Below are 25783 nucleotides of genomic sequence, written 5' to 3' on the forward strand. Positions count from 1 at the left end.
TATAGATAGTTAGACTTAGGATTGAGTGGAAGATACATGAAACGATGCCACCCCATCGTTACACTGCTTCGGAGTACACTGATATGATCTTGATCTACGGAGAGTGCAAACAAAACGCGGCGCTGGCTCTAAAAACATACAAAGAGAGGTATGGTGCCACTCGAACATGTCCCAAAAGCGTGCGCACCATCACACTAGCACTTAAGAAACTGCGAGGAAACCAGGCATTGGTACCAGCAAGTACGGTTCTACAACCAATTGAAGTAACGGCAGTGGACCCAACACGCTATAAAAACAGCTCTATTTATAAATCGCGACAGGCAGCTCGCCGGCCTCTGGTAAGAAACAAATCTGAAAATCCCTTACAACTCAGTAAAGCCCAATTGGTTACCTTTGAAGTTCCAGGTAGAGAAACTTTTTGCCGTTGGATATTAGGTAAAGTATCGGAAGACCCTGACTTCCTTTCCAATATTATGTGGACAGGAGAGAGCTTCTTTGCACCAAACGGTGTTATGAGTAATAAAAACAGGCACTTCTGGTGCGCTCCAGGTGTGTGGCCATATATGTTCGCTAAACCTGAAGAGGATATTGTTAAGGTGCACGTCTGGGCCGGTATACATAGAAATGAAATAATTGGTCCAATATTTATTGATGGTAACTTGAATACAGCAAAATTTCTGGAATTACTAAGCGGCCCAGTTGCTGACTACTTAGAAGAGCTGCCCCTGAATGTGCGTAAGCAGTTGTGGTACCAATTAAACGGACTACCTGCACATTCTGTGCCTGTTGCGAGAGAACGATTAAGTGAGATTTTTGGAAAACAGTGGATTGGACGAAATGGGCCTTGCGAATGGCCACCAAAGTCCTCAGACCTCTCGCCTCTTGAAGTGGCCCTATGGAAGAACATCAAGAAACAGGTATATGGAAATGAGAGGCATATGAAAGTCTGTGCAGATGCACTAAAAAAAAGTATCTCTTCTGCATTTGATAAGTTAAAAACCACAGTTACAAAAAGTGACTTGTTGACTAGAGAAAGAAATAAAATCTTGATACAATGCAAGAATAGCATTAACAAGGGTAATCTATTTAAAAGGAAGAAAAAATAAGTTAAAATACTTTGGGACAGTGGATTACCTATCTTTGCCAAAGAATCCAGCATCTACAGCCTGTACCATTGCGGTGGTTTTAAAGATGTTTCAGATTTTATTTAGTTTTATTTTAGTACATAGATTATTTTTAGATTTGTGGTTATTTTTCATTAAAATAAATCAAAATTAAATTTGTTAAGTTTTAAAATTGTTTTTTTTTTCAATAATTACTGTCACAATGTACAATGTAGATACTTAAGGTGACAGTTACTCTTCTATTTTTCTATTTTTAGTGATAGAAGCTGAAACCAATATACTAATATAATACCAATAATAATATAATACTATATAATACCAATTCTTATGTATTTACTTGCTATTTTAAATGAGAGGATGTGTGCCAATGCCAGAAAACTGATCAGTCCTATGTAAAGGACCATTCCACCCTATTCCCCATGTTTGAGTCACAGGTTTAACTGGTATGTACCAGTCCCTTTGGTAAACCTAACAAATCTCCTATGGAGAGGTTTACTAGGCCTTCTTCACTTACTCTACCTTACCTTGAAGTTCCCATCTTACCGTACATGCGGCACTCAGCTATGAAGTTATAATTATAACCATAAAAAACCTCAGGATGATGGTCACAGGGCGGCGCTTTGTCGGACGTGTATCTTGCATACTCTGTTAAGTTTTGCTTGATTTATTATCATCATAATCAACATTATTAAACCGTTGCCAGCCCTATATAAGGCATGGGTCTCCTCTCAAAGAGGGTATGACCGTATGCTCAAGCATACAGGGTATGCACCAAACGGGCAGTTTAAATAATATGAAAAAATCTCCAGTAAGAGTTATAAAAACATAAGTGTTGGCATAGCCTAGCCATAAGTTTTACTGCACTGTAAAAACATGGGTATGCAGGAGATTTTTTCATTTTATATTATCTGACCGTTTGGTGCATACCCTTTATGTGCTCCACTATAGTCGTAAAAATGTAAAAGGCCCGTTTTAACATTTGTGCAAGACCATAGAATGTAACTTGGAACAAAACTGAAAGAAACCATAAAATAAAAATCAATTACAATACAGTGTTTAAAAAAATACGTAAATTTTTTTGGGACGTTAAATAATATGAAAGAATATATCGCGAGTATTCTTTTTGCGCTTACTTTATAGTAGCATGCAATTTATAATTGTTGCGAAACGTTTCGGAAACAGTTACTCAGTTCTCAGTCTTTTTTTTTTTATTCTAGAGTTGTAACCATTTTTTTACTGAATATCGAAAGCCGCCGCGCTTGGTTCTCAAAGCCGCAAATAAAATTTTGAATTGACGACACTGGGTTCTAAATAATGAGTATGAGTTGATCTATCTGACCAAGCGGCACATGACTGAAGCGTCCCCGCGCGCACCGCGCAGTTTTTCGTTCCCCATCTTGTAAAGTTGACTGTGCGCTCGTTTAAGTTTGATATATACTGTTTACTATTACATTAACTTTTGCTCTTCTACTTTGGATATTGATTTAAACATAGTGATTTGACTCGATTTTTGTGTTTGTTGTTATATAGTACGAACTCTGTTTCAACATGTTGAAAAGTGGACGTATAACCAACAGCCAGTCAAGCGAATTGGTTGTGAAGTTAGAGGAATACTTTGAACGAACAAACACTTTACAATACATAAACATATCAATCAAGTACTGATACAAACTTGAATTGATTTATCGTGAGTATCGAGTACCGAGTCTTATGGTTCCATAACTAGTTACGTCGCGATGACAAATGTCAAAACGGGCCTATTACTTTTTTACGACTATAACACCTTCTCATTCTGAGAGGAGATCCATGCCCTATAAAATGTGTAACATAATTACGAAATAATATTGATGGATGCATAAGTATATTTCATAAGGAAACACCGTGTAGAAATATGAAATCAAAAGAAATAAATTAAAATTTTCTTTTATATACAAACGAATTCAAAACATTTTAAGTATTTACTTAGACAACCCTAATGAAGATAAAATACCGACACGCGCATAGTACCTACTCTACTTGACGCGTACCTAATAAAGTGACAGGGGTCACATGATATTAATTTGATAATAAAATCGGCTGCGTCAGATTACTTTCAGTAAATACTGTGGTGGTGGTCTACTCAAAAACTAATGTTTTCAGTTTTCAGATAAGTCTCAGAGACAGTAAATAATGTACCTCTAAATCCTGTGTAGTATTATTTCGGTTTTGATTTACACGTTTTATAGTGCCGGCAACGGTTTAATAATGATGATTCTAATAAACCAAGCAAAACTTCGCAGGGTACACTTCCCACAAAGCGCCGCCCTGTATTCATCAACAGGTATTGGAAACCACAAATGTGGTATGGCAAATTATAAAAAAAACTTAGGACCACGCAGATGGTCCACCTGATGATAAGTGGAAAATCATCTATAAACATAGAAACATTTGCAGGGCATGCAAAGAACACGTTCTGAAACGTGCTGAATACGTCCATCAACCTGGTTGCGTCCATCAGTGTTGTTATTATATATACTAGCTGACCCCAAATCGTTTATTACCGGAAAACACTAATAAAACGACATTTTCCAAAAATGAATCCTAGCTCGTAGATCGATTTATCGCCCCCGAAACCACCTGTATACTAAATTTCATGAAAATCGTTGGAGCCGATTCTGAGATTCCAATTATATATACACAAGAATTGCTCGATCAAAGATATAAGATTAGAGTGTTATTTTTATATTTATTTATTAATTATTTCATGTACTTTGATTATTTGTGTACACTACTTTTTGTATTAGTATATAGTTATTCGCATGTATGTATTTTAAAAATTTGTACCAGCAGCAGTCTATTCTCCTCTTCTTTTTTTTCCTAATTCAAAGGTTACCTGGCAGGGATCACTATTAAGCGATAAGGCCGCCTTTTGTATTCTACATCTTTAATTATGTTTCTGTTTTTATTATATTTTGTACTTATATGATAATGTTGTGGTATACAAATAAGGAGTTTAATAATAATAAGAGGCGTAGGTGTTAAGAACTGGCTTATTAAATAGTAAAATATAATTACGGCGGCCACGTCCTTGAGACCGGAACACAGCATGCCGCTTAGCGACTGAAATAAATGTCGGTAGTAGGTACTTCCCCGGTCGAGCTAACAAAAAGTTCTACGATTAAAAATTACGTCAGTGGCTACTAAGAAAAAATATGCTTAACAATTACAGGGCCTACTATGTGTGAAAACCACACGTGTCCTCAAAACGCGGTCTGCAAGCCCCAACGGTTTGGGCCCTCCTGCTTGTGCGAGACATACAAGATATATAACACCACGACCAAGCAGTGCGAGGAGACCGACCACTGCGCCGAAGAGAAACCGGTTTGCTCACACATGTGTGTGAACAAAGGGGACCATTTTCAATGTGTGTGTGATCACGGATACACGCCTGATGTCGCGAAGTACTTGTGCTTTGCTCCAGGTAAGGTTTTTAGGGCCCCATATCTCATAGTCGGTACTCAATTTTACAACACCTTTTCCTTCTCGCTCATGTTGTCCTGATCCTAAGGTTGGTAGAGAACGCTACTAATCGCTGGAATCGTATCAAGTACTAGCTGACCCGCGCAACTTCGTCTGCGTCAAATCGGTTATTATCGGATTTAATGTCTTTTAGCATTTCTATACCCGTCGTAACTTCTAAACGATAGGTCCAATTTAAATAATTTAAAGAGGAATTTGCAGGTACATATTTAATTTCAACTATAAAACTATTTATTTGGATGAGGTGACGTTCCTATCAGATGATAGGAACGTCACCATCTTAAGATTGTACCCGTGTTTTGATTGACAAATTATAACAAAAAGCGGTAATTGTGTCTTAACACTTAGACATTTAGCCTCCCGGACCTTTTTTGTAGGTAATAATTATTACTTTAGCCATGTCCGTCCATCCATACATACACCCATCCACTCATACATCCATACTCACAAACTTTCGCATTTATAATATAAGTAGACATGCATTCGATCGTTGTCCCAGATGCCTTGCGACTCGCTGTTATCTATGATGAATTATGTCCTTTATCTCCGACAATATTTACCAGATCTTCATTAAAGAATTATTAAAATCGGTTCAAATTTAACGGAGCTATAAAGTAAAATTGATAAAAATGTTCATCTCATTTCCCGGGAGAGGCTTATTGTTTATCGGGATAAAAAGTAGCCTATATGTTGACCCGGAATTTCAGCTACCACTATAACAAATTTTATTTAAATCCGTTCAGTAGTTTTCACGTAATTCCCGGGCAGACAGACAGATAGACGGACAGACAAAAATTAAATAAAAATCTGTTTTGGACTCATTATCGATTATAAAGCCGGTCAAAATTTTTTTTTACCGGTTCCAAATCAAAACTTTGGAAGTGACTTTCCAAAGCTCTGACTTAAAGCTCTAACCGGCGAGCTTTTTAATTTAAAATAAAATTAAAACAAAAAAACATTTAATTTCTGCAAAAATAAGATATTTTATGGATATAGTAGATACTTCCGGACAACATAGGACAGTTTTTCAAAATGAGTCATTCAATTACTTAATTATATGTCTCGTTTTTAGATCCAGAAGCGTTATTATTCTTCAACACGCGCAACGACATAAGATATGTATCAGTTAAATCGAAGCATCAAGTGATCGCCACAACGGGCATCAAACAGGTGTGAAGTTATAATTTTCATCATCGTAAACATAGAATTAAGAAATTCAAATTCAAACATGTTTTATTCATGTAGACCTTACATCAGGCACTTATGAAGCATTCATACATTATACATGTTAATACTATATAATGTTAGTGATGGTGATAAGTTATAACGGATAACTGCATTCGTTAAATTAAAACTAAAGCTAGGAGGGTTCCAAACGCGCCCTGGTCTAAGAAGAGCCCACAACAAACTTAGCCAATTTTTTTTAAATTTTCTATATTTTATTAACTTTTGTGCAGGCCCACGCAGTTTCCTATGACGGGAACTATCTGTACTGGGTGGAGACGGCACAAGGTCACCAGGCCATCATGAGGGCAAGACTCGACGATGTTAAAGATTCTAAACAGGTAATAAACCCAACAGTAACCCAAAAGTTATTTAAGTAAAAACTAAATGAAGCGGTTATAGCCCAGTGGGTAGGAGCTCGAATTCACTTTCGAGTGGGCCGAGTTCGAATCCCAGCACGCACTTCCAACTTTTCTTAGTTGTGTAATTATAATATCACTTGCTTTAACGGTGAAGGAAAACATCGTGAGGAAACCTGCATGCCTGAGAGTTCTACATGTTCTCAAAGGTGTGTGGAGTCCACCAATCCGCACTCAGCCAGCGTGGTGGACTTCGGCTTTAACGCCTTCTTATTGTGGGAGGAGACCCGTGCCCTGTAGTGGGCCGGTAAAGGGTTGATATGATAGAAAAATGGAAAGACTCGAGTGGGAAGCCGTGCAATTCAATAAAGCCTAGCCATGCAATCCATCGACGGCCGAGTGGCGCAGTGGGCAGCGGCCCTGCTTTCTGAGTCCAAGGCCGTGAGTTCGATTCCCACAACTGGAGAGTGTTTGTGTGATGAACATGAATGTTTTTCAGTGTCTGGGTGTTCATCTGTATATTATAAGTATTTATGTGTATTTTATTCATAAAAAAATATGCATTTGCTATCTCAGTATCCATAACACAAGCTACGCTTACTTTGGGCCTAGATGGTAATGTGTGTATTGTCGTAGTATATTTATTTATTTATTTACTAGCCCGCGACTTTATCTGCGTTTGATTTTGTTTTTTGATGTGTTGTTCAATTAAAAATAATTAAAAGTATCGCTAAGCCTTAAATAAGGGGTTTGCTGCTGTCCGCTGAGAAGTTCTGTCCTCTATCTCCAACCACAGTTTGGGAAAAATTAAACACATATAACCTCTATAGTACAAAAATAATTATTTAAATCGGTTATAATTTGTCGGAGTTGGTAACGAAGATGAATAATATACATAAATACTTATAATATACATAAATACACCCAGACACTGAAAAACATTAATGTTCATCAAACAAACATGTTCCAGAAAGCAGGGTCGCTGCCCACTGCGCCAAATAGTAATGAATAAAATGGAAAATGGATGATGTAAATTGAAAAAAATTTTTAGTACGAGTTAGGTATAAAATACTTAAGGGCTGGCATTGTAAGAGTCATAAAAAGCCTACCCTTAAGTTTTTATAACTCGTACCAGAGAATTTCTTTATTTTATATCATCTGCACACCCTGCGCATAGCCAATATGCACGCCACTGTTAATACCAGGTGCGAAATGAAGTCAAGTTTTTTTTTATTATCTGTGTGTGGTCGTCTGCTGAGGTGAATTATACCTATCCCTATCCCTACTTAATATTATAAATGTGAATGTAAGTTTGTTTGTTTCGCTTTCACGCAAAAACTACTTAACCGATCCTCATGAAACTTTGTACACATATTCTTGGAAGTGTTAGAAGTAATATAGGATACTTTTTATCCCGACATTAAGCTCGGTTCTCTTGGGAGAGGGGACGAAAGTGTTTGACGATTTTAAACCAGGCTTAGCTATCCTAAATACATTATGTATAAAATATCCTCATAAATGTGGCAGCACTTAATATATTAAGGGTTGCCACATTTATGAGGCACATGTCTTTCGAAAAACAAAAACAAAAGCGGACGAAGTCGCGGGCAACAGCTAGTTTATAATATTAGTAGGATAATGAGGTATTAATAAAAAAAAATGTTACCAGGTGATAGCAGCTCTAGGTCTGGAAGATCCAGGTGACATAGCTATAGATTACTTGGGGGATAACATATATTTCGGCGACCAGAAACGCGGCATCATATCGGTTTGTCGGTCAGATGGCTCAGTGTGCACCACTCTGAAAACTAGCACAAAACACCCGAGGTTCGTTACACTGGATCCGAGGCAAGGGTGAGTAAAATTAACATTTAGTTCAATTTTATTATAATACTAATGGATCCGACAGACATTGTTCTACCCGCTAAAACAGCGTCACATTGAGTATGATATACCCACGGTGCATAATCAATACACATTTGGAAATTTAATTTATGTACTTATAAATATAATAAAATTAAAAAAGAAAGTGAACTGTAACAACAACTAACTGTGTGGAGTGATTAGAAATAAAATTAAACTTGTAGTGCAGTTTACTAGGCTGCATAAAATTAGTAATTCATTAAAGGTAATTGTATATCATTTTATAACAAATTACCAGATGAAATCCTTAAGATGTCTCTCAATAAGTTCAAAGTTTATATAAAACATAAGCTTATAGAAAAATCCTATTATAATATTAAGGATTACATGTATGATAAAAAAGCTTGGGTATGAATTGCTTCAACTTCATAGCTAAATATTAACTCGACTGTGAGATGGTGATAACAAAAGACCAGAGCGCGTTTGGAACCCTCCTAGCTGCAGGAATGCAGTTATCACCATCACCTAACGTTAGTGTTAACATGTAAAATGTATTAACGTTTCATAAGTGTCTGTGATAAGGTCTACATGAATAAAACATTTCTTTATTTGAATTTGTACCCACAGAGTCCAATGGTGTTTTTAAACCATCCAGTTTTTTTCGTTTTGCAATATACACACAACATTTCATCTAAACTGGTCCAGCTGCTTAGGAGGAGTCCTATCCTTAGGAAAGCCTAGATGTTCCAAAAGTTTGCTTGCAGCAAAAATGGACTGGGTCGATGGGAGAATAATTTCTCCATTGTTTGTGTCAGCAAAATGTTGTGTCTATGAGCACTCTGGAAAATAATTTCTCTGTTTTTGTTATAGTAAAATGTTCTGTGTTTATGGGTAACTCTCGGAATTAAATACTCCATTGTTTGCTGTAGCTAAATGTTCTGGGTCGATGGGCAACTCTAGGATTTAAATTCCCATTGTTTGTTGTAGCAAAATGTACTTGGTTGATGGGCAACTTTGGTTATAAAAAATTCAATTGTTTGCTGTAGGAATATCGAGGGGCAACTCTGAGAACTAAATTCTCTATTGTTTGTTGTAACAAAATGTAGGCTAGGGGCACTCTGGAAAAATATTTCTCCGTTTTTGTTGTACTAAAATATTCTGTGTCTATGGGCAACTCTCGGAATTAAATTCTCCATTTTTTGTTGTAGTAAAATGTTGTGTCTATGGGCACTCTGGATAATAATTTCTTGATTGTTATTGTAGTAAACTGTACTGTGTCCATGGGCAACTCTCGGAATTAAATTCTCCATTGTTTGTTGTAGCAAAATGTACTGGGTCGACTGGCACGAAAGGGAGGTAATAATGCACGCGAACATGGACGGATCCAACGCGGAAGTGTTGGTCAACAACCTAAGCTCCGTCGCCACTGGCCTTGCGTTGGACGCTCCCAATGGAAGACTGTATTACGTGGATGAAACTATTAAAGTGATCAGACTCGAGGATAGGATGATCTATGTAAGTTATTGATTTATTTCAAGTAGGCCTAGTATAAGCACTTTTGAAACGTCAAGTCTGTCTGTTGGTAGTGACTCTACCGGTTCGAAAGGCAGATTCTACCGAGAAGAAACCAACAAGAAACTCAATCATTATCATCATCAATCCATTACCGGTCCACTACAGGGCACGGGTCTTCTCTCAGATTGAGCAAGTTGGCCCAGTGCGGTCAGACTACACACGACCTTGTAACATTATGGAGAACTCTCAGGCATGCAGGTTCAGGCACGTTGAAGCATGTGATATTACCTTCTTAAATTAAAAATGCACATAACTTTGAAGCATGCGTGCGAAAGAGAAAGAGGTACGTGCCGGGGTTTCAACTCGGTTCCCCCGAAAGAGATCCCGAATTCATACCCACTATCTATCACTTCAAGTTTTTTTTTTTAGAAATTAATTATTTTCCACTATGTTGGCCGCCAACTTTGCATAGACCATGATTGAACCATGTTTATCATACAAATTCTGTACCGCTCCGAATGTTCTGAATCCGTAGATTCGGAGCGGTACAGAATTTGCTAATATTAGAAATGCGAAAGTGAGTTTCTTTGTTTATCCTTGCTTTACACCCTAAGGAACGAATAAAGTCGATTTTTGGCACAGAGTCAGTTGAAAGTCAAAGTCAAAGTCAACTTTTTCTTTCTTCAAATAGACGGCACATAGATGGCACTTTTGACATTACATTACATGTAAAATATGACATAGAAGTGAGTTGATGGCGATAACTTGACAGCCGACTGGCGCAGTAGGCAGCGACCCCGCTTTTTGAGTCCAAGGCCGTGAGATCGATTCCCACAACTGGAAAAATTTGTGTGATGAACATGAATGTATTTCAGTGTCTGGGTGTTTATCTGTATATAATAAGTATTTATGTATATTTTTCATAGAAAATATTCATCAGGCATCTTAGTACCCATAACACAAGCTAAGCTTACTTTGGGGCTAGATGGCGCTGTGTGTATAATGTATTGTAGTAGTATATTTATATTTATTTATTTATTTTCAGTCGTTCTTCGAGGAGCCCTTCCATCATCCGTACTCGCTGGCAGTTTTCGAGAACACGGTGTTCTGGAGCGACTTCACGTCAAACACCATACAGACGACGGACAAGATACACGGCACCACCTTCAACAGAAACATTCTGCTTTCACTGGAAATGCCAGTGTTCGGTGAGTGGCGATGCCCACAGATTTGCTTGATGTTGTGATCGCATGTTAAGAGCGTGACAGCTGACATGGATGGTTGATACATGCAAAAGTGTATCTGTTTGTCCTCCCGTCACGCCCTAACTAAGCAATCAATTTTTTTTTAAAGCGGTAATATTTAGAAGAGATATTCAAGGCAAAAATATTTAATAATTATAATTATAATAAGTCCGTCTCTATATAAATCTGGTTACAGCGCTCAAAGGGTTCCATTTCAAATGTAAACATTAGATTGACATTTCCTTTTTGATATTATTACTATGTAATCTTCATGACCTTGTAATGGAATTGTAATGGAGTTTATCTGTTATCTTGCATCCGGGAAAGTGTGGTTCGCTGAGGGTTTTGTTTTGTTTGTTTGTTTGTTTGAAGTCTTTAATGCACACACACATTTTATACAAATTAAACACAAATACAGAAGAAACTCACTCATTCGTTTTGTGTATGTACCATCTGGTTTCTTTAGTTAACCGATCGTGCGAATGTTTTCTTTTGCCAGGATAAATCTTTTGCTAAATATTCCGAGTGGGGGGAACAGGGGCGGTTCTTGAACAAGTGACGAGATCGAGACATTTCAAGGACGGGGATTCCAAAAAAACTTTCCTGCTAGGGTAGCACAGGAAGAAGACAAAAATTATATCCCCGGTTATATCCCCTGACTTATGCTTCATCAGTTTTATTCAGTAGACGAATATCTAAAACTAGAGGTTAAAATAATTGTGTTTCTAGGTTTATATTCTGGTTTACTTTATATTGTTTAATTTTAAGTTGACGTTGTTATTTAATTTCACAGTTTTGATACCTTGATGTTCTGAAATTTTGTATAAAATGGAAAAATAATTTTATAATTAAGGTGTTATTATAATTTGCATGACATTACTGTTTACCTTGTGTTTTTTCCTATTGTGTTGTGTTGCAAAAGTTTTTGTATTATATTCTATTCTTTTCCCATGGAGACAATTGTCTCCTGCCCATGCTAGCGGTGCTGAACGATAAATGTTGTCATACTGGCAACATTACCGATAACGATGTTTGACGGCCGATTGGCGTCAAACATCGTTCAGTGGGCAGCGACCCTGCTTTCTGAGTACAAGGCCTTGGGTTCGATTCACACAACTGGACACTATTTGTGTGATGAACACGAATGTTTTTCAGTGTCTCGGTGTTTACCTATCTATCTATATATATAAAAGAGAGAGTGTGTGGGTATGTTCCGTATAGGCTCCGAAACGGCTGGACCGATTTCAATGAAACTTTAAGGGAATCTCCGGATTGACCTGGCGAGTAATCCTGTAAAGTTTGGTGACGATCGGAGCACTCCTATTTTTGAACTGTCAAACTGTCAAATACAGCTTTTATTTACTATTATGATATTCTATTGTTGGGTGTAGATAATGATCTTCACCCGCTCGAGAAGAGAATAAAATAAAAATTTAATGATGTAAGTTTATTGTTTAAATAAAATAAAGCATAATCTAGCCCGGCGAAGCGGTCTTGGTACGCTTGTATATTATAAGTATTTATGTATATTATACATAAAAAAATATTCATCAGTTATCTTAGTGCCCATAACACAAGCTACGCTTACTTTGGGACTTGATGGCGATGTGTGTATTGTCGTGGTATATTTTTTATTATATACCATTTTTTTTTATAGATATACACATTTATCACCCGGTTCTGATGAACAAGACCCAGAACCCTTGCTCCCAGCACGACTGCTTGATCTGCCTCATCACCTCGAACACGAGCCACGTTTGCGCCTGCCCGGACGACATGCAGATGGTTGGAGGTCACTGCCAACGTGAGTTTGAATGGAACATTTTTTTGAGATCCCGTAATATAGTATATATGTATTAGTTATATTATGGTTACTAAACAATTGATGAATTTCTTAATGACAAGGTTGCTTGGAAGCATCCGGCTCCGCTTTCATCTCTCACAAGATAGAAAAATGAATGTTAAAATGTAAAATGTAAATTGTTGATGTTGGAAAATAGCAACTGCTGAGTTTCTTGCCGGCTTCTTCTCGGTAGAATCTACCTTGCGAACCGGTGGTGGAGTCACTACAAACAGACATACTTGACGTTTCAAAAGTGCTTTTATTAGGCCTACTTGAAATAAATGAATTTTGAATTAACGAAGCTCAAATTCAAATTTAAAATTTCTTTATTCATGTAGGCCTATCACAGGCACTTATGAAGCGTTCATACATATATGCTTGCATAATTGTAAGCGAATGGTGATAACTTCGTTCGCCAACTTAAACCAAAAGCTACGAGGGTTCCAAACGGCTCTTCTTAGACTACTAAGAAGATCCCACAACAAACTCAGCCGGGTATTTTTTTTTTTGTTATCACCATCACACAGTAAATTTATATTAAGTTATGAATCTAGAGCAATTTATTATTTCGTCATGATCATTTCCAACGCATTCACACGCCTTTGAGAACATTATGGAGAACTTGCAGACATGCGGGTTTCCTCAGGATGTTTTTCCTTCACCTGTTCACTGTTGAAGCAAGTGATATATAATAAATAAATATTTTTTTTAAATGCATATAACTCTCTTTCTCCCCGAGAAGAGTGGCTGAGTACCTTTTTAACCCCTCGATGCAAAAACGAGGATGTATTACGTGTGTGTGTTTGTGTGTGTGTTTTTGTGTGAGTGTGGGTGGGTGTATGTGTGTGTGCGTGTGTGAGCTTGCGTTTGTGTGCGTGTGTGCGTGTTTGTGTGTGTCTGTCTGTCTGTCTGTTTTTTGTCTGTCTGTCTGTCTGCCTGTCGGTCTGCTGGTCTGTCTGTCTGTTCCCGAACGGATCAGCCGATTTTGATTTTGTTTTTGTTTGAAAGGTGATTTAGTCGGAAGAGTTCTTAGTTGTGTTTAAAGAAAATGGGTCCAAAATGGCCGCCGCTACAAAATAGCTGAATTTTCTATTTTTTCACGGACCCTGCCTGACTTGAGTATAATGTTCACTATATTAAAAGGGTCATGAAATAAAAACTAAAAACTTGTTAGTTATATTTTGTCTGATCAATGCCCCAGTGACGACTGGTACCCAAACCTAATAAATTATATTTGATTTAAATATTAGTTAAATATGTGTCGAAGGTTTATTAATTTTTTACTTAAATTTAAATATTATTTGTAATCATAATCAATTATAATAATGAAATGAAATGAAACAACACTTTATTGTAAACCTAACAGAAATGAAATTATAAACAAAAACAACACTAAATAAAACACAGGTTCAATGGGCGGTCTTATCGCTAAAAAGCGATCTCTGCCAGGCAACCCAACAAAGGAAAGGAAAAAAAAAACACTTGACTCCCAGGGTTAGGTTGTACACAAGAAGCAGTTATAAAAATTAGATACATATATACATCAATTATTATATCATACATAGTACAAGCCTACAACACAAAGAATCCCTATCCCTATCCCTTAATATTATAAATGTGAACGTAAGTTAGTTTGTTACGCTTTCACGCAAAAACTACTGAACCGATCAACATGTAACTTTGTACAAATGTTTATGAAGGTATTACAATTAATATAGGATACTTTTTATCCCGAAATTAAGCTCAGTTCTTTTGGGAGAGGAGTAGAAGGTGTTTGACGACTTTACATCATAACGCCGTCAAATGATAACCGATTGAAATAATTGCTTTTGTACTTCAGAGGTTATAATGTCTGTTTAATGTTGCCCAAATTTCGTGTAGATCTGATGAATGTGATTGGAGACAAAGCAAACATTTAAGGCTGAGCGATACTGAATACTATAAATTTTTTTAGAACTACAACTAAATTGAATGCCACGTCAAAAAACAAAATCAAACGCCGACGAAGTCGCGGGCAACAACTAGTATTATATATTAATAACAAACCGTCAACGGTTGTCCCAGCCACCCCGGGCTACCGTCCACAGTACCTGATAGTGGGAGCGGGGTCGACGTTCAGCCGCGTACACTACAACGCTATCGGCAACCCTGAAACACATGGCACTAACCTCGACATCGGCAGGGTTCAAGCCATGGCCTACGACTCCATCAGAGGTATGTTTAAACTTTTGCTTAATATAATTATATAAAGGTGAAAAGTTTGTTTACTTGAACGCAGCAGGAAAATTGCATAAAACGACAAAAATCCTCCTCCTATACGAGCTATATTTCAATTTTAGGGTAAGCAGTGCTTTTGTGCATGTATGAAGTGCATGCCACTGCTTGAGCGCCATGATCTCAGGAACTTCTTATCCGATTTGAAAAAATCTTTCAGTGTTGTATAGCCCATTTATCGAGGAAGGCTATAGGCTATATATATCATCACGCTAAGACCAATAGGAGCAAAGCACCAATGAGGAATGTTTCAAATTCGGTTACATGAGGTTACATAAGTGTATAAATAAAATAAATAAATATACTACATACACACATCGCCATCTAGTCCCAAAGTGATCGTAGCTTGTGTTATGGGTAATAAGATGACTGATGAATATTTTTATGAATAGTATACATAAATACTTATAATATACAGATAAACATACACACTGAAAAACATTCATGTTCATCACATAAACATTTTCCAGTTGTGGGAATCGAACCCACGGCCCTGGACTCAGAAAGCAGGGTCTGGTCAGGCTGCCGACTGCGCCAGTCGGCCGTCAAATGTATATTTTTGAAACAGTATTTACGGGAATATTTCAAGTTTGATTGGAACATTCTTAAAATGTTACCTGTTGTATTAAGTAATTAGACGCTGTTATACTTGAATTTCAATTGTTTTATTTAATTCCATATAACGTTTCTGACCACAACGTTATTCCGTTTGCCGTCAAACTTGACCTAAATTCTTCCCGAGTTGCCTGTCAACTTTGACACTTTTCACAGACTCTCTCAGGTCCGTTCCGTTCTTACAACAATACCTACTATTACCTTCTGGCGCAACAGTGAGCGCTGTGAATTTAAGCAGGTGGTCCCGGGTTCGCGGAATATGGGAATTTATCATTTCTGAATTTTCTCTGGTCTGGTCTGGTGGGAGGCTTTGGCTGTGGCTAGTTACCACCCTATCGACAAAGACGTGCCGCTAAGCGATTTAGTGTTCCTGACTTTAGATTTAGTGTTAATGACTACCATACTCCCTAACAGATACAGATCTTAGACTGCATCATCACTTACCACCAAGTGAGATTCAGTGGCGTGCACAGGGTTTTCGACCAGAGTATGCATGAAGCAGGTGGATGGCATAAAACGGAAAAATTCCCGTCCAATACTAGTTATGTAAAATAATTTGGGTATGCAGTGCTTTTGTGCATGTATGAAGTGCACGCAACTGGTGAGATTGCAGTCTGGGGCTAACATGTAGAGGAATAAAAAAAAACTGTTCGTTGCCATTTTTTATATGTGTGTCTTCTACTCGCAGACGCCCTGTACATCTACGACGGTCAACACAAATCAATAAGCCACATAAACATGAGTGACTTCACGCTGGGGATGACTGAACTGCTTCTGTACAAGGGATTGGAAAACGTTGTTGATATGGACTACGGTAAGTTTTACTAAATAATATTCGGTTAAGAAACTATTTTTAGTCGTGCGCCAATGCTCGCAGAGTTATTAAATTTTGGCAATCTATTAACTGGGCCCCACGATACGGGTCGCCTAGTGTTATCAATAATAAGAGGCAAATAGCGATATAGTGTGCATTCAGCTTTACAAATATGTTTACCATGTTATGGTTTTACTTTTTGTGTTGTACTTTTTGTGTTGTGTGTAGACTTAGCTGTGGGCTACATAAGCGCCAGCTTAGGTCACCAGACGTAAGGACCAATTTTTGGGACACGATGTTAATAAAATAATAATGTATCTTTATTGTAAATAAAGTCTGTTTCTAAATTTAATGAATTCAATTTATTTATAGGTCGTGTTTCTTTTGTCTATAGATTTCGTGTCAGACAATCTGTACGTGTTGGACGCGGGTCGGCGCGTCTTAGAAGTTGTATCACTGCGGAACAAGCATAGCACCTTGCTGTACTCCTTCCGAGACCAGGAGATTCCCCTTAGCCTGTGCGTCATGCCGGATTATGGGTAAGCTTTCTTTATACTAAAAGTATAAGATAACGTGGTATTGACGGCATCATTGGCGCTGTGAATTTAAGTGGACGGTTCTGCGTTCGCTTCCCAGCACGGCTAGCATAGGCAGGAGACAATTATATCCCCGCAGTGGCGTGCACTTCATACATGCACAAAAGCACTGCTTACTCTAAAATTGAAATATAGCTCGTATAGGAGGAGGATTTTTACCGTTTTTTGCAATTTTCCTGCTGTATGCATACCCTGGTAAGAAACCCAGTGCACGCCACTGTATCCCCGGGGAAAGGATATAAATTTATCTTCTCCCACAGCTTTATCAACTCTCAGAGCACTGGCGCACAAGTGGAAATAACATCCAAATAATATATGTGTATTAATAAACGGGGGTAAACTTCTCCTTCTCCATGTTCCAGTAATTTAGCAGGTGGACCCGTCAATTATATCCCTAGTCAGGGGATATAATCAGGGGACATTGTGAGATGGTGATAACAAAAAAAAAAAAAACACCCGGCTAAGTTTGTTGTGGGCTTCTTCTTAGACCGGGACGCGTTTGGAACCCTCGTAGCTTTAGTTTTATGTTTACGAATGTGGTTATCGCCATCATCTCACTACCGTGTAATTCTTATGTACGCATCAAAAGTGCCACCTATGGGCCTACTTGAATAAAGATATTTTTGACTTTGACTTTGACTTTGACTCCCGCCCTGCTGCAGGGGTGATTTGGGAATTCATAATTTCTGAATTTTCTCTGGTCTGGTCTGGTGGAAGGCTTTGGCCGTGGCGATTTAGTATTCCGGTGCGATGTCGCGTAGCAACCGGTTAGGAGGTATGTATGACTAGCATACTCCCGGACAGGTTAGCCCGGTACCATCTTAGACTGCATCATTACTTATCAGGTGAGATTGCAGTCAAGGGCTATATTGTAGATGAATAAAAAAACAACTTAGATGTATCCAGCTAAAGTTTCGCCTTTTGATGATTAAACAGTGACAGTTTTTGAAGTAAAACTTTTCGCGTATAAGGAGTAACTCAGATTTTTCTGACGGAAGTAACGCTTCCGTCAGTCCGCGTGTGTAGTTTCCGCTTTTTAAAAATAATAATTTGGATTGGTCGTTAGTATATGTCATATACTACACGCTTCTTGACTTATACTCCAGCTAGTGGTAAATATCATAATCAATTAGGATCATTTATTTACAATATTTTCAAACGGATCAATTGTGAATAGCAACAGTTTTTAAAAAATATTTTAAATTGCAAAAATCTCTAAATATACTTGTTTATTTATTAGTTTTGTAATAAATAAATTATTAATAAATTTTCTGACGATTGCGACATCCTATACTTAATATTCAATGACAAGGTTATATTGACATGTGCTGAATCTAACCTTCAATGTTCTACTCTCAATTATTCTATTTAACAAATGAAAATATTTATAAAATGTGAAATTGGTATTAATGAATTTTAAATCGAATATAAAATGAAATCGCGAAGTCCCCTTACCTTTTATTTTTCCATCAATACATAATAATAAAAGTTTTACTTCAATCGCGCGTAAAGGTTACACGCACACACGTTTATTTTTATACGATGATAAAAAGTATGCTGTAAGTGACATCCAAGCTATAGCAAGTTATTTTAAGTAGTTATAAAGTCGTTTAGTAGTAGAATTCTGTCAAGAAATTAACCCCGAAAACCTGTTTAACATGTCTGTTTGTCACTCAAGGCGAATGCTGGTCGCAGTTCTGGAGAGTGAAGAAAATAATAGGATTCACATCGACAGCATGGGACTAGATGGCACCAACAGGGTACATTTACTGCTGAACAACGTTATCGGTAAGTTATAGTGGAGCTTATGAAAGTTAAGCTTAATTTGCTATACGCCGCGAAAAGAAGGAGAATCTGTATAGTGTTAATTTATAATTTTTTCAGTCCTTATACTCCACACCGAACAGATCTTCGGCCAGTGGCGTGCACTTCATACATGCGCAAAAGCACTGCATACCCATATTTTTTTAATATAACTCGTATTGGAGGGGAGTTTTACCATTTTATGCCAAGGAATTGCTTTATGCATACCCTGGTCAAAAACCCAGTGCACGCCACTGTCTTCGGCAATGTACCCTCTACGCACGTTTCGCTCTGAAACCGGAGCAAAACGTGCGTAGAGGTATCTCCTGAGGATGCTCCGGTTTCGTAGCGAAACGTGCGTAGGGGATACATTGCCGAAGATCTGTTTGGTGTACAGATTCTCCTGCTTTTCGCGTTGTATAGCAAATTAAGCTTAATTTTCATAATATATCATGGATTTCCGCAAAGTAACGCCTGCTTCTATCCAACAGTGGAGCTTTTTGTGACAGATCTCTTATATAGTGAAACTTTAATTTCATCGTTTCAGACTTTTTCGACTGTGTTGCATGTCGCGTGACGGTCGGCCGCGGAGTAGGGATAAAGTGAAAGGCGCTCGTCAGAGTAGCCGAGGTCAATATGGCCTATAGTTCGCATCAGCTGACCGTGTAGTGTATAGACTCCCATTTGTGCCAGTGCTCCTTTAAACAACATAACAACGTAACATTTATAAACCGTGAAACTCACGATGAAGATGGAATTGATAATCGAATGAAAGAATATAATTTAACACCGGATCAAAATGATTTAAAATATTGTTTTCAGTATATCATCTAAATAATTTGTTAAGAGAGTTGAGATTGCAGTCTAGAGCTAGATACTAGCTGTTGCCCGCGACTTCGTTTGCGTTTGTTTTTTGATGACGTGGCATTCAATTTAGTTGTAGTTCTAAAAAAAATTTAAGTATTCAGTATCGCTAAGCCTTAAATGAGGGGTTTGCTGCTGTCCGCTGAGGAGTTCTGTATCTCCAACCACAGTTTGGGCAAAATTAAACACATATACCTCAATAGAACAAAAATAATTATTTAAATGGGTTATAATTTGTCGGAGCTATGGTATGTATGTCGTACACTAAAATACGGAGTTTATTAAAAATATTGGTTATCGTTCCCATTTCCGTAGTATGAAATTAAGATTGATGAAACGTAACGATTGTATATAATAATGGAATGTTATTCCAAAAATTTTAAGTTAAATGTCTATAATGTAAAAAAAGGTTTTACTTTTACCGTGGTTTCAAACACCTCATAATCCTTTTTTTATATACAACTAGCTGTCCCGCCGAACAACGTACCGCGCATAATTTTTTTTTTTTATGAATGTTATTATTTTAATACTTATTATCCTATTCCGGTCTAAGAGGAATCCAAAAAATCAAATACCATAAAAATTTGTCCAGCCCATCTTGAGTTATAAATGGTGTAACTGACTTTTTATGCCAACTCACACGGGAACGCTGTCGAACGGGGTAAACAGTATCCTATGTCCGTCTCCTGGCTCTAAGCTACCCACCCACCAATTTTCAGCCATATCGGTACAGCCGTTCTTGAGTTATAAATAGTGTAACTAACACGACTTTCTTTTATATATATAGATGTAAAGCAATGATACGGTCTAAGTTAGGGCCTGCTCGCCTAGAAAATGCCTATTTGACGGCCGATTGGCGCAGTGGGAATCGTACCTACCTCATGTTCTACAGTTAAATATAACCAACGTATTAAATATGTAACAATAAGTCTAGCAGCTGTGTTTGGAAACACTTGTGCTTTATAATATCTATCTCGACGGCCGATTGGCGCAGTGGGCAGCGACCCTGCTTTCTGAGTTAAAGGTTAGATTAACACAACTGGAAAATGTTTGTGTGATGAACATGAATGTTTTTCAGTGTCTGGGTGTTTATCTGTATATTATAAGTCTTTGTGTATATTATTCATTATGTTATTCAACAGTCATCTTAACACAAGCTACGCTTACTTTGGGGCTAGATGGCGATGTGTGTATTGTAGTAGTATATTTATTAATTTATTATTGATATCAAAAAACCTTTTCATAGTAGCTAAAGAAAACTTATTTTTTTGAAGGTCCAAACATCCGCCTTCGGTATTCGCCAGAGATGAACGTCGTGTACATAGCTGACGATGGGAACGCTGTCATTGATGTCATTCATCCTGAAGGTATTTTTATGCGGTGTCAGATTTGGCGTCAGTTGTGTTCATCTCTAAAAGCAGTGCTGTCCTTTTCACACTGTTTGACTTGGAAAATAATAACACTATTTTTATACGTGTCTATTTCGTTAAAAGATTTTTATACAACAGAATTGGCTACATAAAGAGGACTTGGAGCACAGAGGTTAAAATAAATTACTTATTATCTATGCGTGTGGCAACTGAAGAAAGCTTATTTGTTTAAAATCATTTTTAGTTATTTGAATCTTCATGTTTGTGCCACAAACATTTTGTCAAAATTAAGCTTAATTTGCTATACTCCGCGAAATGCAGGAGAATCTGTGTGGTGTAATTTATAATTTCTTCAATCCTTCCTTCCTCCAATGAACAATTGTTAATTAACAGTTTCCTTAACAATTGTTCATTGTAAAGTCAACATCTCCTGAGGATGCTCCGGTTTCGGAGCGAAACGTGCGTGGAGGGTACAAACATTTTGATTTTCACTTGGATAGATATATCACTTATCATAAGCATAAACTAAAAGCATAAGTTCGTTTCAGGTTCAGGGCGAGAGATATTCAGTGAAGTACTGACAACAGTCGCTAGTTTGGCAGTGAGCGATACGCATGTGTTCTGGACGGACAGGAGTTCGTCGCGCCTCTACTGGGCAAACGTTCATGAAGCTTCCCATAAGACACATCAGATACGCCGGATGGAGCTCTGTGAGTATATATAACCAGCTTGGCAAAGTGCTGACAATAGTGGCTAGTTTGGCAGTGAGTGATACGCACGTGTTCTGGACGGACAGGCATTCGTCACACCACTACTGGGATAACATCCACGAAGCTTCCCACAAAACACATCAGATACGCCGAATGGAACTCTCTGAGTATATAACCGGCTTGGGCAGGTGCTGTCAATAGTGGCTAGTTTGGCATTGAGCGATACGCACGTATTCTTAGGGAACATACGTTCGTCACGCCTCAACTGGGCAAACGTCCACGAAGCTGTGAATATGCAATCAGCTTTACCAAGTGCTGATAACTAAAGTTGGTGCCGAAATTAATCTTTCACAAGACACTATGTAGTCTTTGATTTTAAAGAATTATAACGATCTGGTTTTATCCTTTATGGGCAAAAATTGATTCATGTGTTTCAGTTTCAACTTTCTGACGAAAGCTGTACTAAAGCAATCCATGGTGTGGTGATAACAAAAACACTCGGCTAAGTTTGTTGTGGGCTTCTTCTTAGACCAGGACGCGTTTGGAACCCTCGTAGCTTTAGTTTTAAGTTTACGAATATGGTTATCGCCATCATCTCACTACCGTGTAATTCTTATGTACGCGTCAAAAGTGCCACCTTGCCACTTGAATAAAGATATTTTTGACTTTGACTTTGACTTTGACATGTAAACTATTCGAAATTTTTAGGAACCCGCATAGCAATTTAATTATAATAAATTTTTCTTTACAGCAATCTTCCCAAACCAGACCCATCTGCATATCCTAACAACTACTCTTCCTCCTGACTCTAAAAACCCGTACCGCCAGCACAAATGCTTCCAACCCCCCACCCCATGCTCGCACATATGCGTGCAATCCCCCCACCCGCCTCACACCACTAACGTCTCCAGCATGGGGTATACATGCCGTTGTCCCGCGGGTTTCCTCACGTTCGACAAATGCATGGAGTTCGTGGAGTGTCGCGCCGATGAACTGCTTTGCCATAAGAGCGTGGAATGTTTCGCGGCGAACAAAAAGTGCGACGGTGTGAAGGATTGCAAGTTTGGGGAAGACGAAGAGGGGTGTGGGGGTGAGTCAATATTCATTGTGAATGACTAATTTTACATTAATTTTATAAAGTGGGTAAATATCCAACCTTTTGATAACTATAAATTCATATTTGCCAGATATTTTATTAAATTGATTAGGATTTTACAAATACCCTGTTCTTGACAATGAGTTGGTGGGTATTTTGATATAAATACGGCTGTATTTTCTATACGCTCCAGTCCTACATGGACTCTTATGATGCAAAGATACCTCCCGGTGTCGTCGTTTATCACTATGGTAACGATATCTATACCAAGAAATTGTTCTTGTCAGTTCAACAACCAAAAAACACGTGATTGTTCACGCGTTAAAAGTTATACTTCATTGGCGTAGCAAGATAAAAATCAAGATTTTCAAAAATCTTTCGCTTTATTCTACGTTTGTAGAAAAAACGACACTAAATAATAGGAACAAGGTATTTAATACATTTTCATTTTATTGTAACGCATTATCTAGTTTCATCTTTAGGGGGTTTCGGGTTTAGGGCGTAGTCTACACATGCAGAATGCAGTTTTCCTCACGATGTTTTCCTCCACTGTTAAAACAAGTGATATTTAAATTGCTTAAATTAAAAACCCACGTAACTCCGAAAAGTTAGTAGTGCGTGCGTGCTCGAACTCGTTCTCCACTAGGCTATTACCGCTTTAATTATTTATTAATTATATATCTTTATTTCATCAAACTCAAAATTCATTAGGCCTAATATAAGCACTTTTGAAACAATCGTCAAGTCTGTCTGTTTGTAGTGACTCTACAACCGGTTCGGAATGCAGATTCTACCAAGAAGCCGGCAAGAAACTCAGCAGTGGCTCTTTTCCTACATCAACAATTTACATTTTACATTTTAACATTCAACTCACATCCTGGGGTAGCTGGAAGAGATCTCTTATAGAGATAAGCTTTCCTTTGTACACTTCATGTATCTTATATTCACAATCACAATTTATGGTACATACATAATAAATAAATAAATAAATTCATGTACAATAAATACTTAACTTTTATAACTCTTACAATGCCTATCCTTAAGTTTTTTGTAACTCGTACTGGAGGTTTTCTTCATTTTTCATCATCTGCATACCCTCTATGCACTCCACCGCGTCAACCTCAATCATTAGGCAACAGTCATCAAGAGCAACGGTCCACTGCTGGACTAAATGCCTCTCCCGAAGAAGGGTTTGCTCAAAAACACTACGCTGGGCGGTCGAGACGGTCGCTGAATATGGTAGTAGTAGCACAAAGGAAGCTGCTGCCTAGATCGACACCCGCTGAGGAGGGGTGGTGACAAGTTACCCTTGTCTGCAATTTCACCTGGTGGGAAGCGACCAGTCCAAGATGGTAGCGCGCTAACCTGTTAGGCAGTATGGCAGTCATACCCCTAATCGGTTTCAACGCGACATCGCACCGGGACACTAAATCGTTTAGCGGGACGTGTTTGTCGGTAGGGTGGTAACTAGCCACGGCCAGAGCCTCCAACCAGTCGCCATATTTTTTTTGAATACATAGAAATTTGGATATTTTAACGTAGTTTTATCGTTTACAGATACTTTTGCAGAAAGTTCCGATACATGTCCAGTGAATCAGATAAACTGCCATGGCCTTTGTATTCCGAAAACTGAAGTGTGCAATCATACTATATTAAGTGAGTTTTACTGCTATTTCATATTTCACACAATTTTCTCCCTCTATTAGGTGCCTGGTTAAGTCTTATGTGAAACACAAAAATGCTGCAGCAAAAATAGAATATAAATAAATAAATATACTACGACAATACACACATCGCCATCTAGCCCCGAAGTAAACGTAGCTTGTGATATGGGTACGAAGATGACTGATGAATATTTTTTATTAAATAATACACATACATTTTTAAAGAGCTGCAACAAATTGACTTCTTAATCTAACTTATGATGACGCTAATAAACTTTATTCAATAATACATACCCTCACCCACACCCACAACCACACCCACACCCATACCCACATACACACCCACATACACACGCGCGTTTGCACACGCTTTAATGTAATCTTTTATGAATTATATATATAATCTTTTAATATTTCAATATTTCTCTTATGGATTTTTGCGAATTTATGTTAATGTAAGAAAAAAATGTTTAGAGTATATCGATGCACTCAATTGAATTCAAATTTCAATTCAATTCAAAGTTTCGTTTATTTGCAGATTGGTTTTACATTGTTGGTTTATAAAATATAGGGACTAACAATCCGCCTTAGATGGCATGCAAATATATATACGTGCACTAATTTCTACTTACTATAATAATACTAAATATGAATCACTCGATTCATTAGTATAGTAACACTCGATAGTCTGTCAGCAAAGATCCAGCCAAGAATATAATTTATTTTTAGGTTTTTTTTTTATTTATCGCACTAGATTAATTGAGAGAATGCGTCTCAATTGCAGAACCCGTTGTCCCAGTATCCAAACCACTGATGTGTGATTCCGAGGAGTTCCGATGCTCCGACAATTCGGTGTGCATCGAGAGATCTCTGGCCTGCGACGGCCACTCCGACTGCGTTGATGGTTCCGACGAGCATCCCGATGCTTGTGACGTCAGGTCGTGTTTCAACACGGAATTCATGTAAGTGCTCTGTTACATTACGCACTCTGGTCAAGGAAATACTTTTATTTTATTCGTGTTATTTTAATTGTTTTACCATCGTCATATAAACCTATTACCGGCCAACTACAGAGCACGGATCTGCTCCCACAATGACAATGGGTAAATGCCGTTGGCTGGCCCACTGCGGATTGGTGGACTCCACACACCTTTTGAGAACATAATGGAGAACTCTCAGGCATGCAGGTTTCCTCACGATGTTTTCCTTCACCGTTGAAGCTAGTGATATTTTGCTTCAAACGCAAAAGACTTAGAAAAGTTAGAGGTGCTTGCTGAGATTCAAAC

General features: G+C 37.8%; 1 protein-coding gene across 1 annotated transcript in view; it reads left to right on the forward strand.

Annotated features, from left to right (window-relative positions):
- The window catches only part of LOC120627198 (low-density lipoprotein receptor-related protein 2), a 53214-nt gene that overhangs the window by 4948 nt on the left and 22483 nt on the right, over window positions 1–25783 (forward strand). Inside the window, exons 6-21 of the mRNA XM_039895064.1 lie at window positions 4333–4584; window positions 5716–5813; window positions 6101–6208; window positions 7896–8080; window positions 9412–9604; window positions 10650–10812; window positions 12506–12652; window positions 14756–14905; window positions 16269–16394; window positions 16789–16933; window positions 18669–18778; window positions 20932–21024; window positions 21576–21737; window positions 22489–22827; window positions 24391–24489; window positions 25282–25459. Coding sequence (XP_039750998.1) covers window positions 4333–4584; window positions 5716–5813; window positions 6101–6208; window positions 7896–8080; window positions 9412–9604; window positions 10650–10812; window positions 12506–12652; window positions 14756–14905; window positions 16269–16394; window positions 16789–16933; window positions 18669–18778; window positions 20932–21024; window positions 21576–21737; window positions 22489–22827; window positions 24391–24489; window positions 25282–25459 — 2548 coding nt within the window. The remainder of the gene's footprint in view (window positions 1–4332; window positions 4585–5715; window positions 5814–6100; window positions 6209–7895; window positions 8081–9411; window positions 9605–10649; window positions 10813–12505; window positions 12653–14755; window positions 14906–16268; window positions 16395–16788; window positions 16934–18668; window positions 18779–20931; window positions 21025–21575; window positions 21738–22488; window positions 22828–24390; window positions 24490–25281; window positions 25460–25783) is intronic.

The sequence above is a fragment of the Pararge aegeria genome, chromosome 1 (assembly GCF_905163445.1).
Source record: "Pararge aegeria chromosome 1, ilParAegt1.1, whole genome shotgun sequence".
Taxonomy (NCBI): Eukaryota; Metazoa; Arthropoda; class Insecta; order Lepidoptera; family Nymphalidae; genus Pararge; species Pararge aegeria.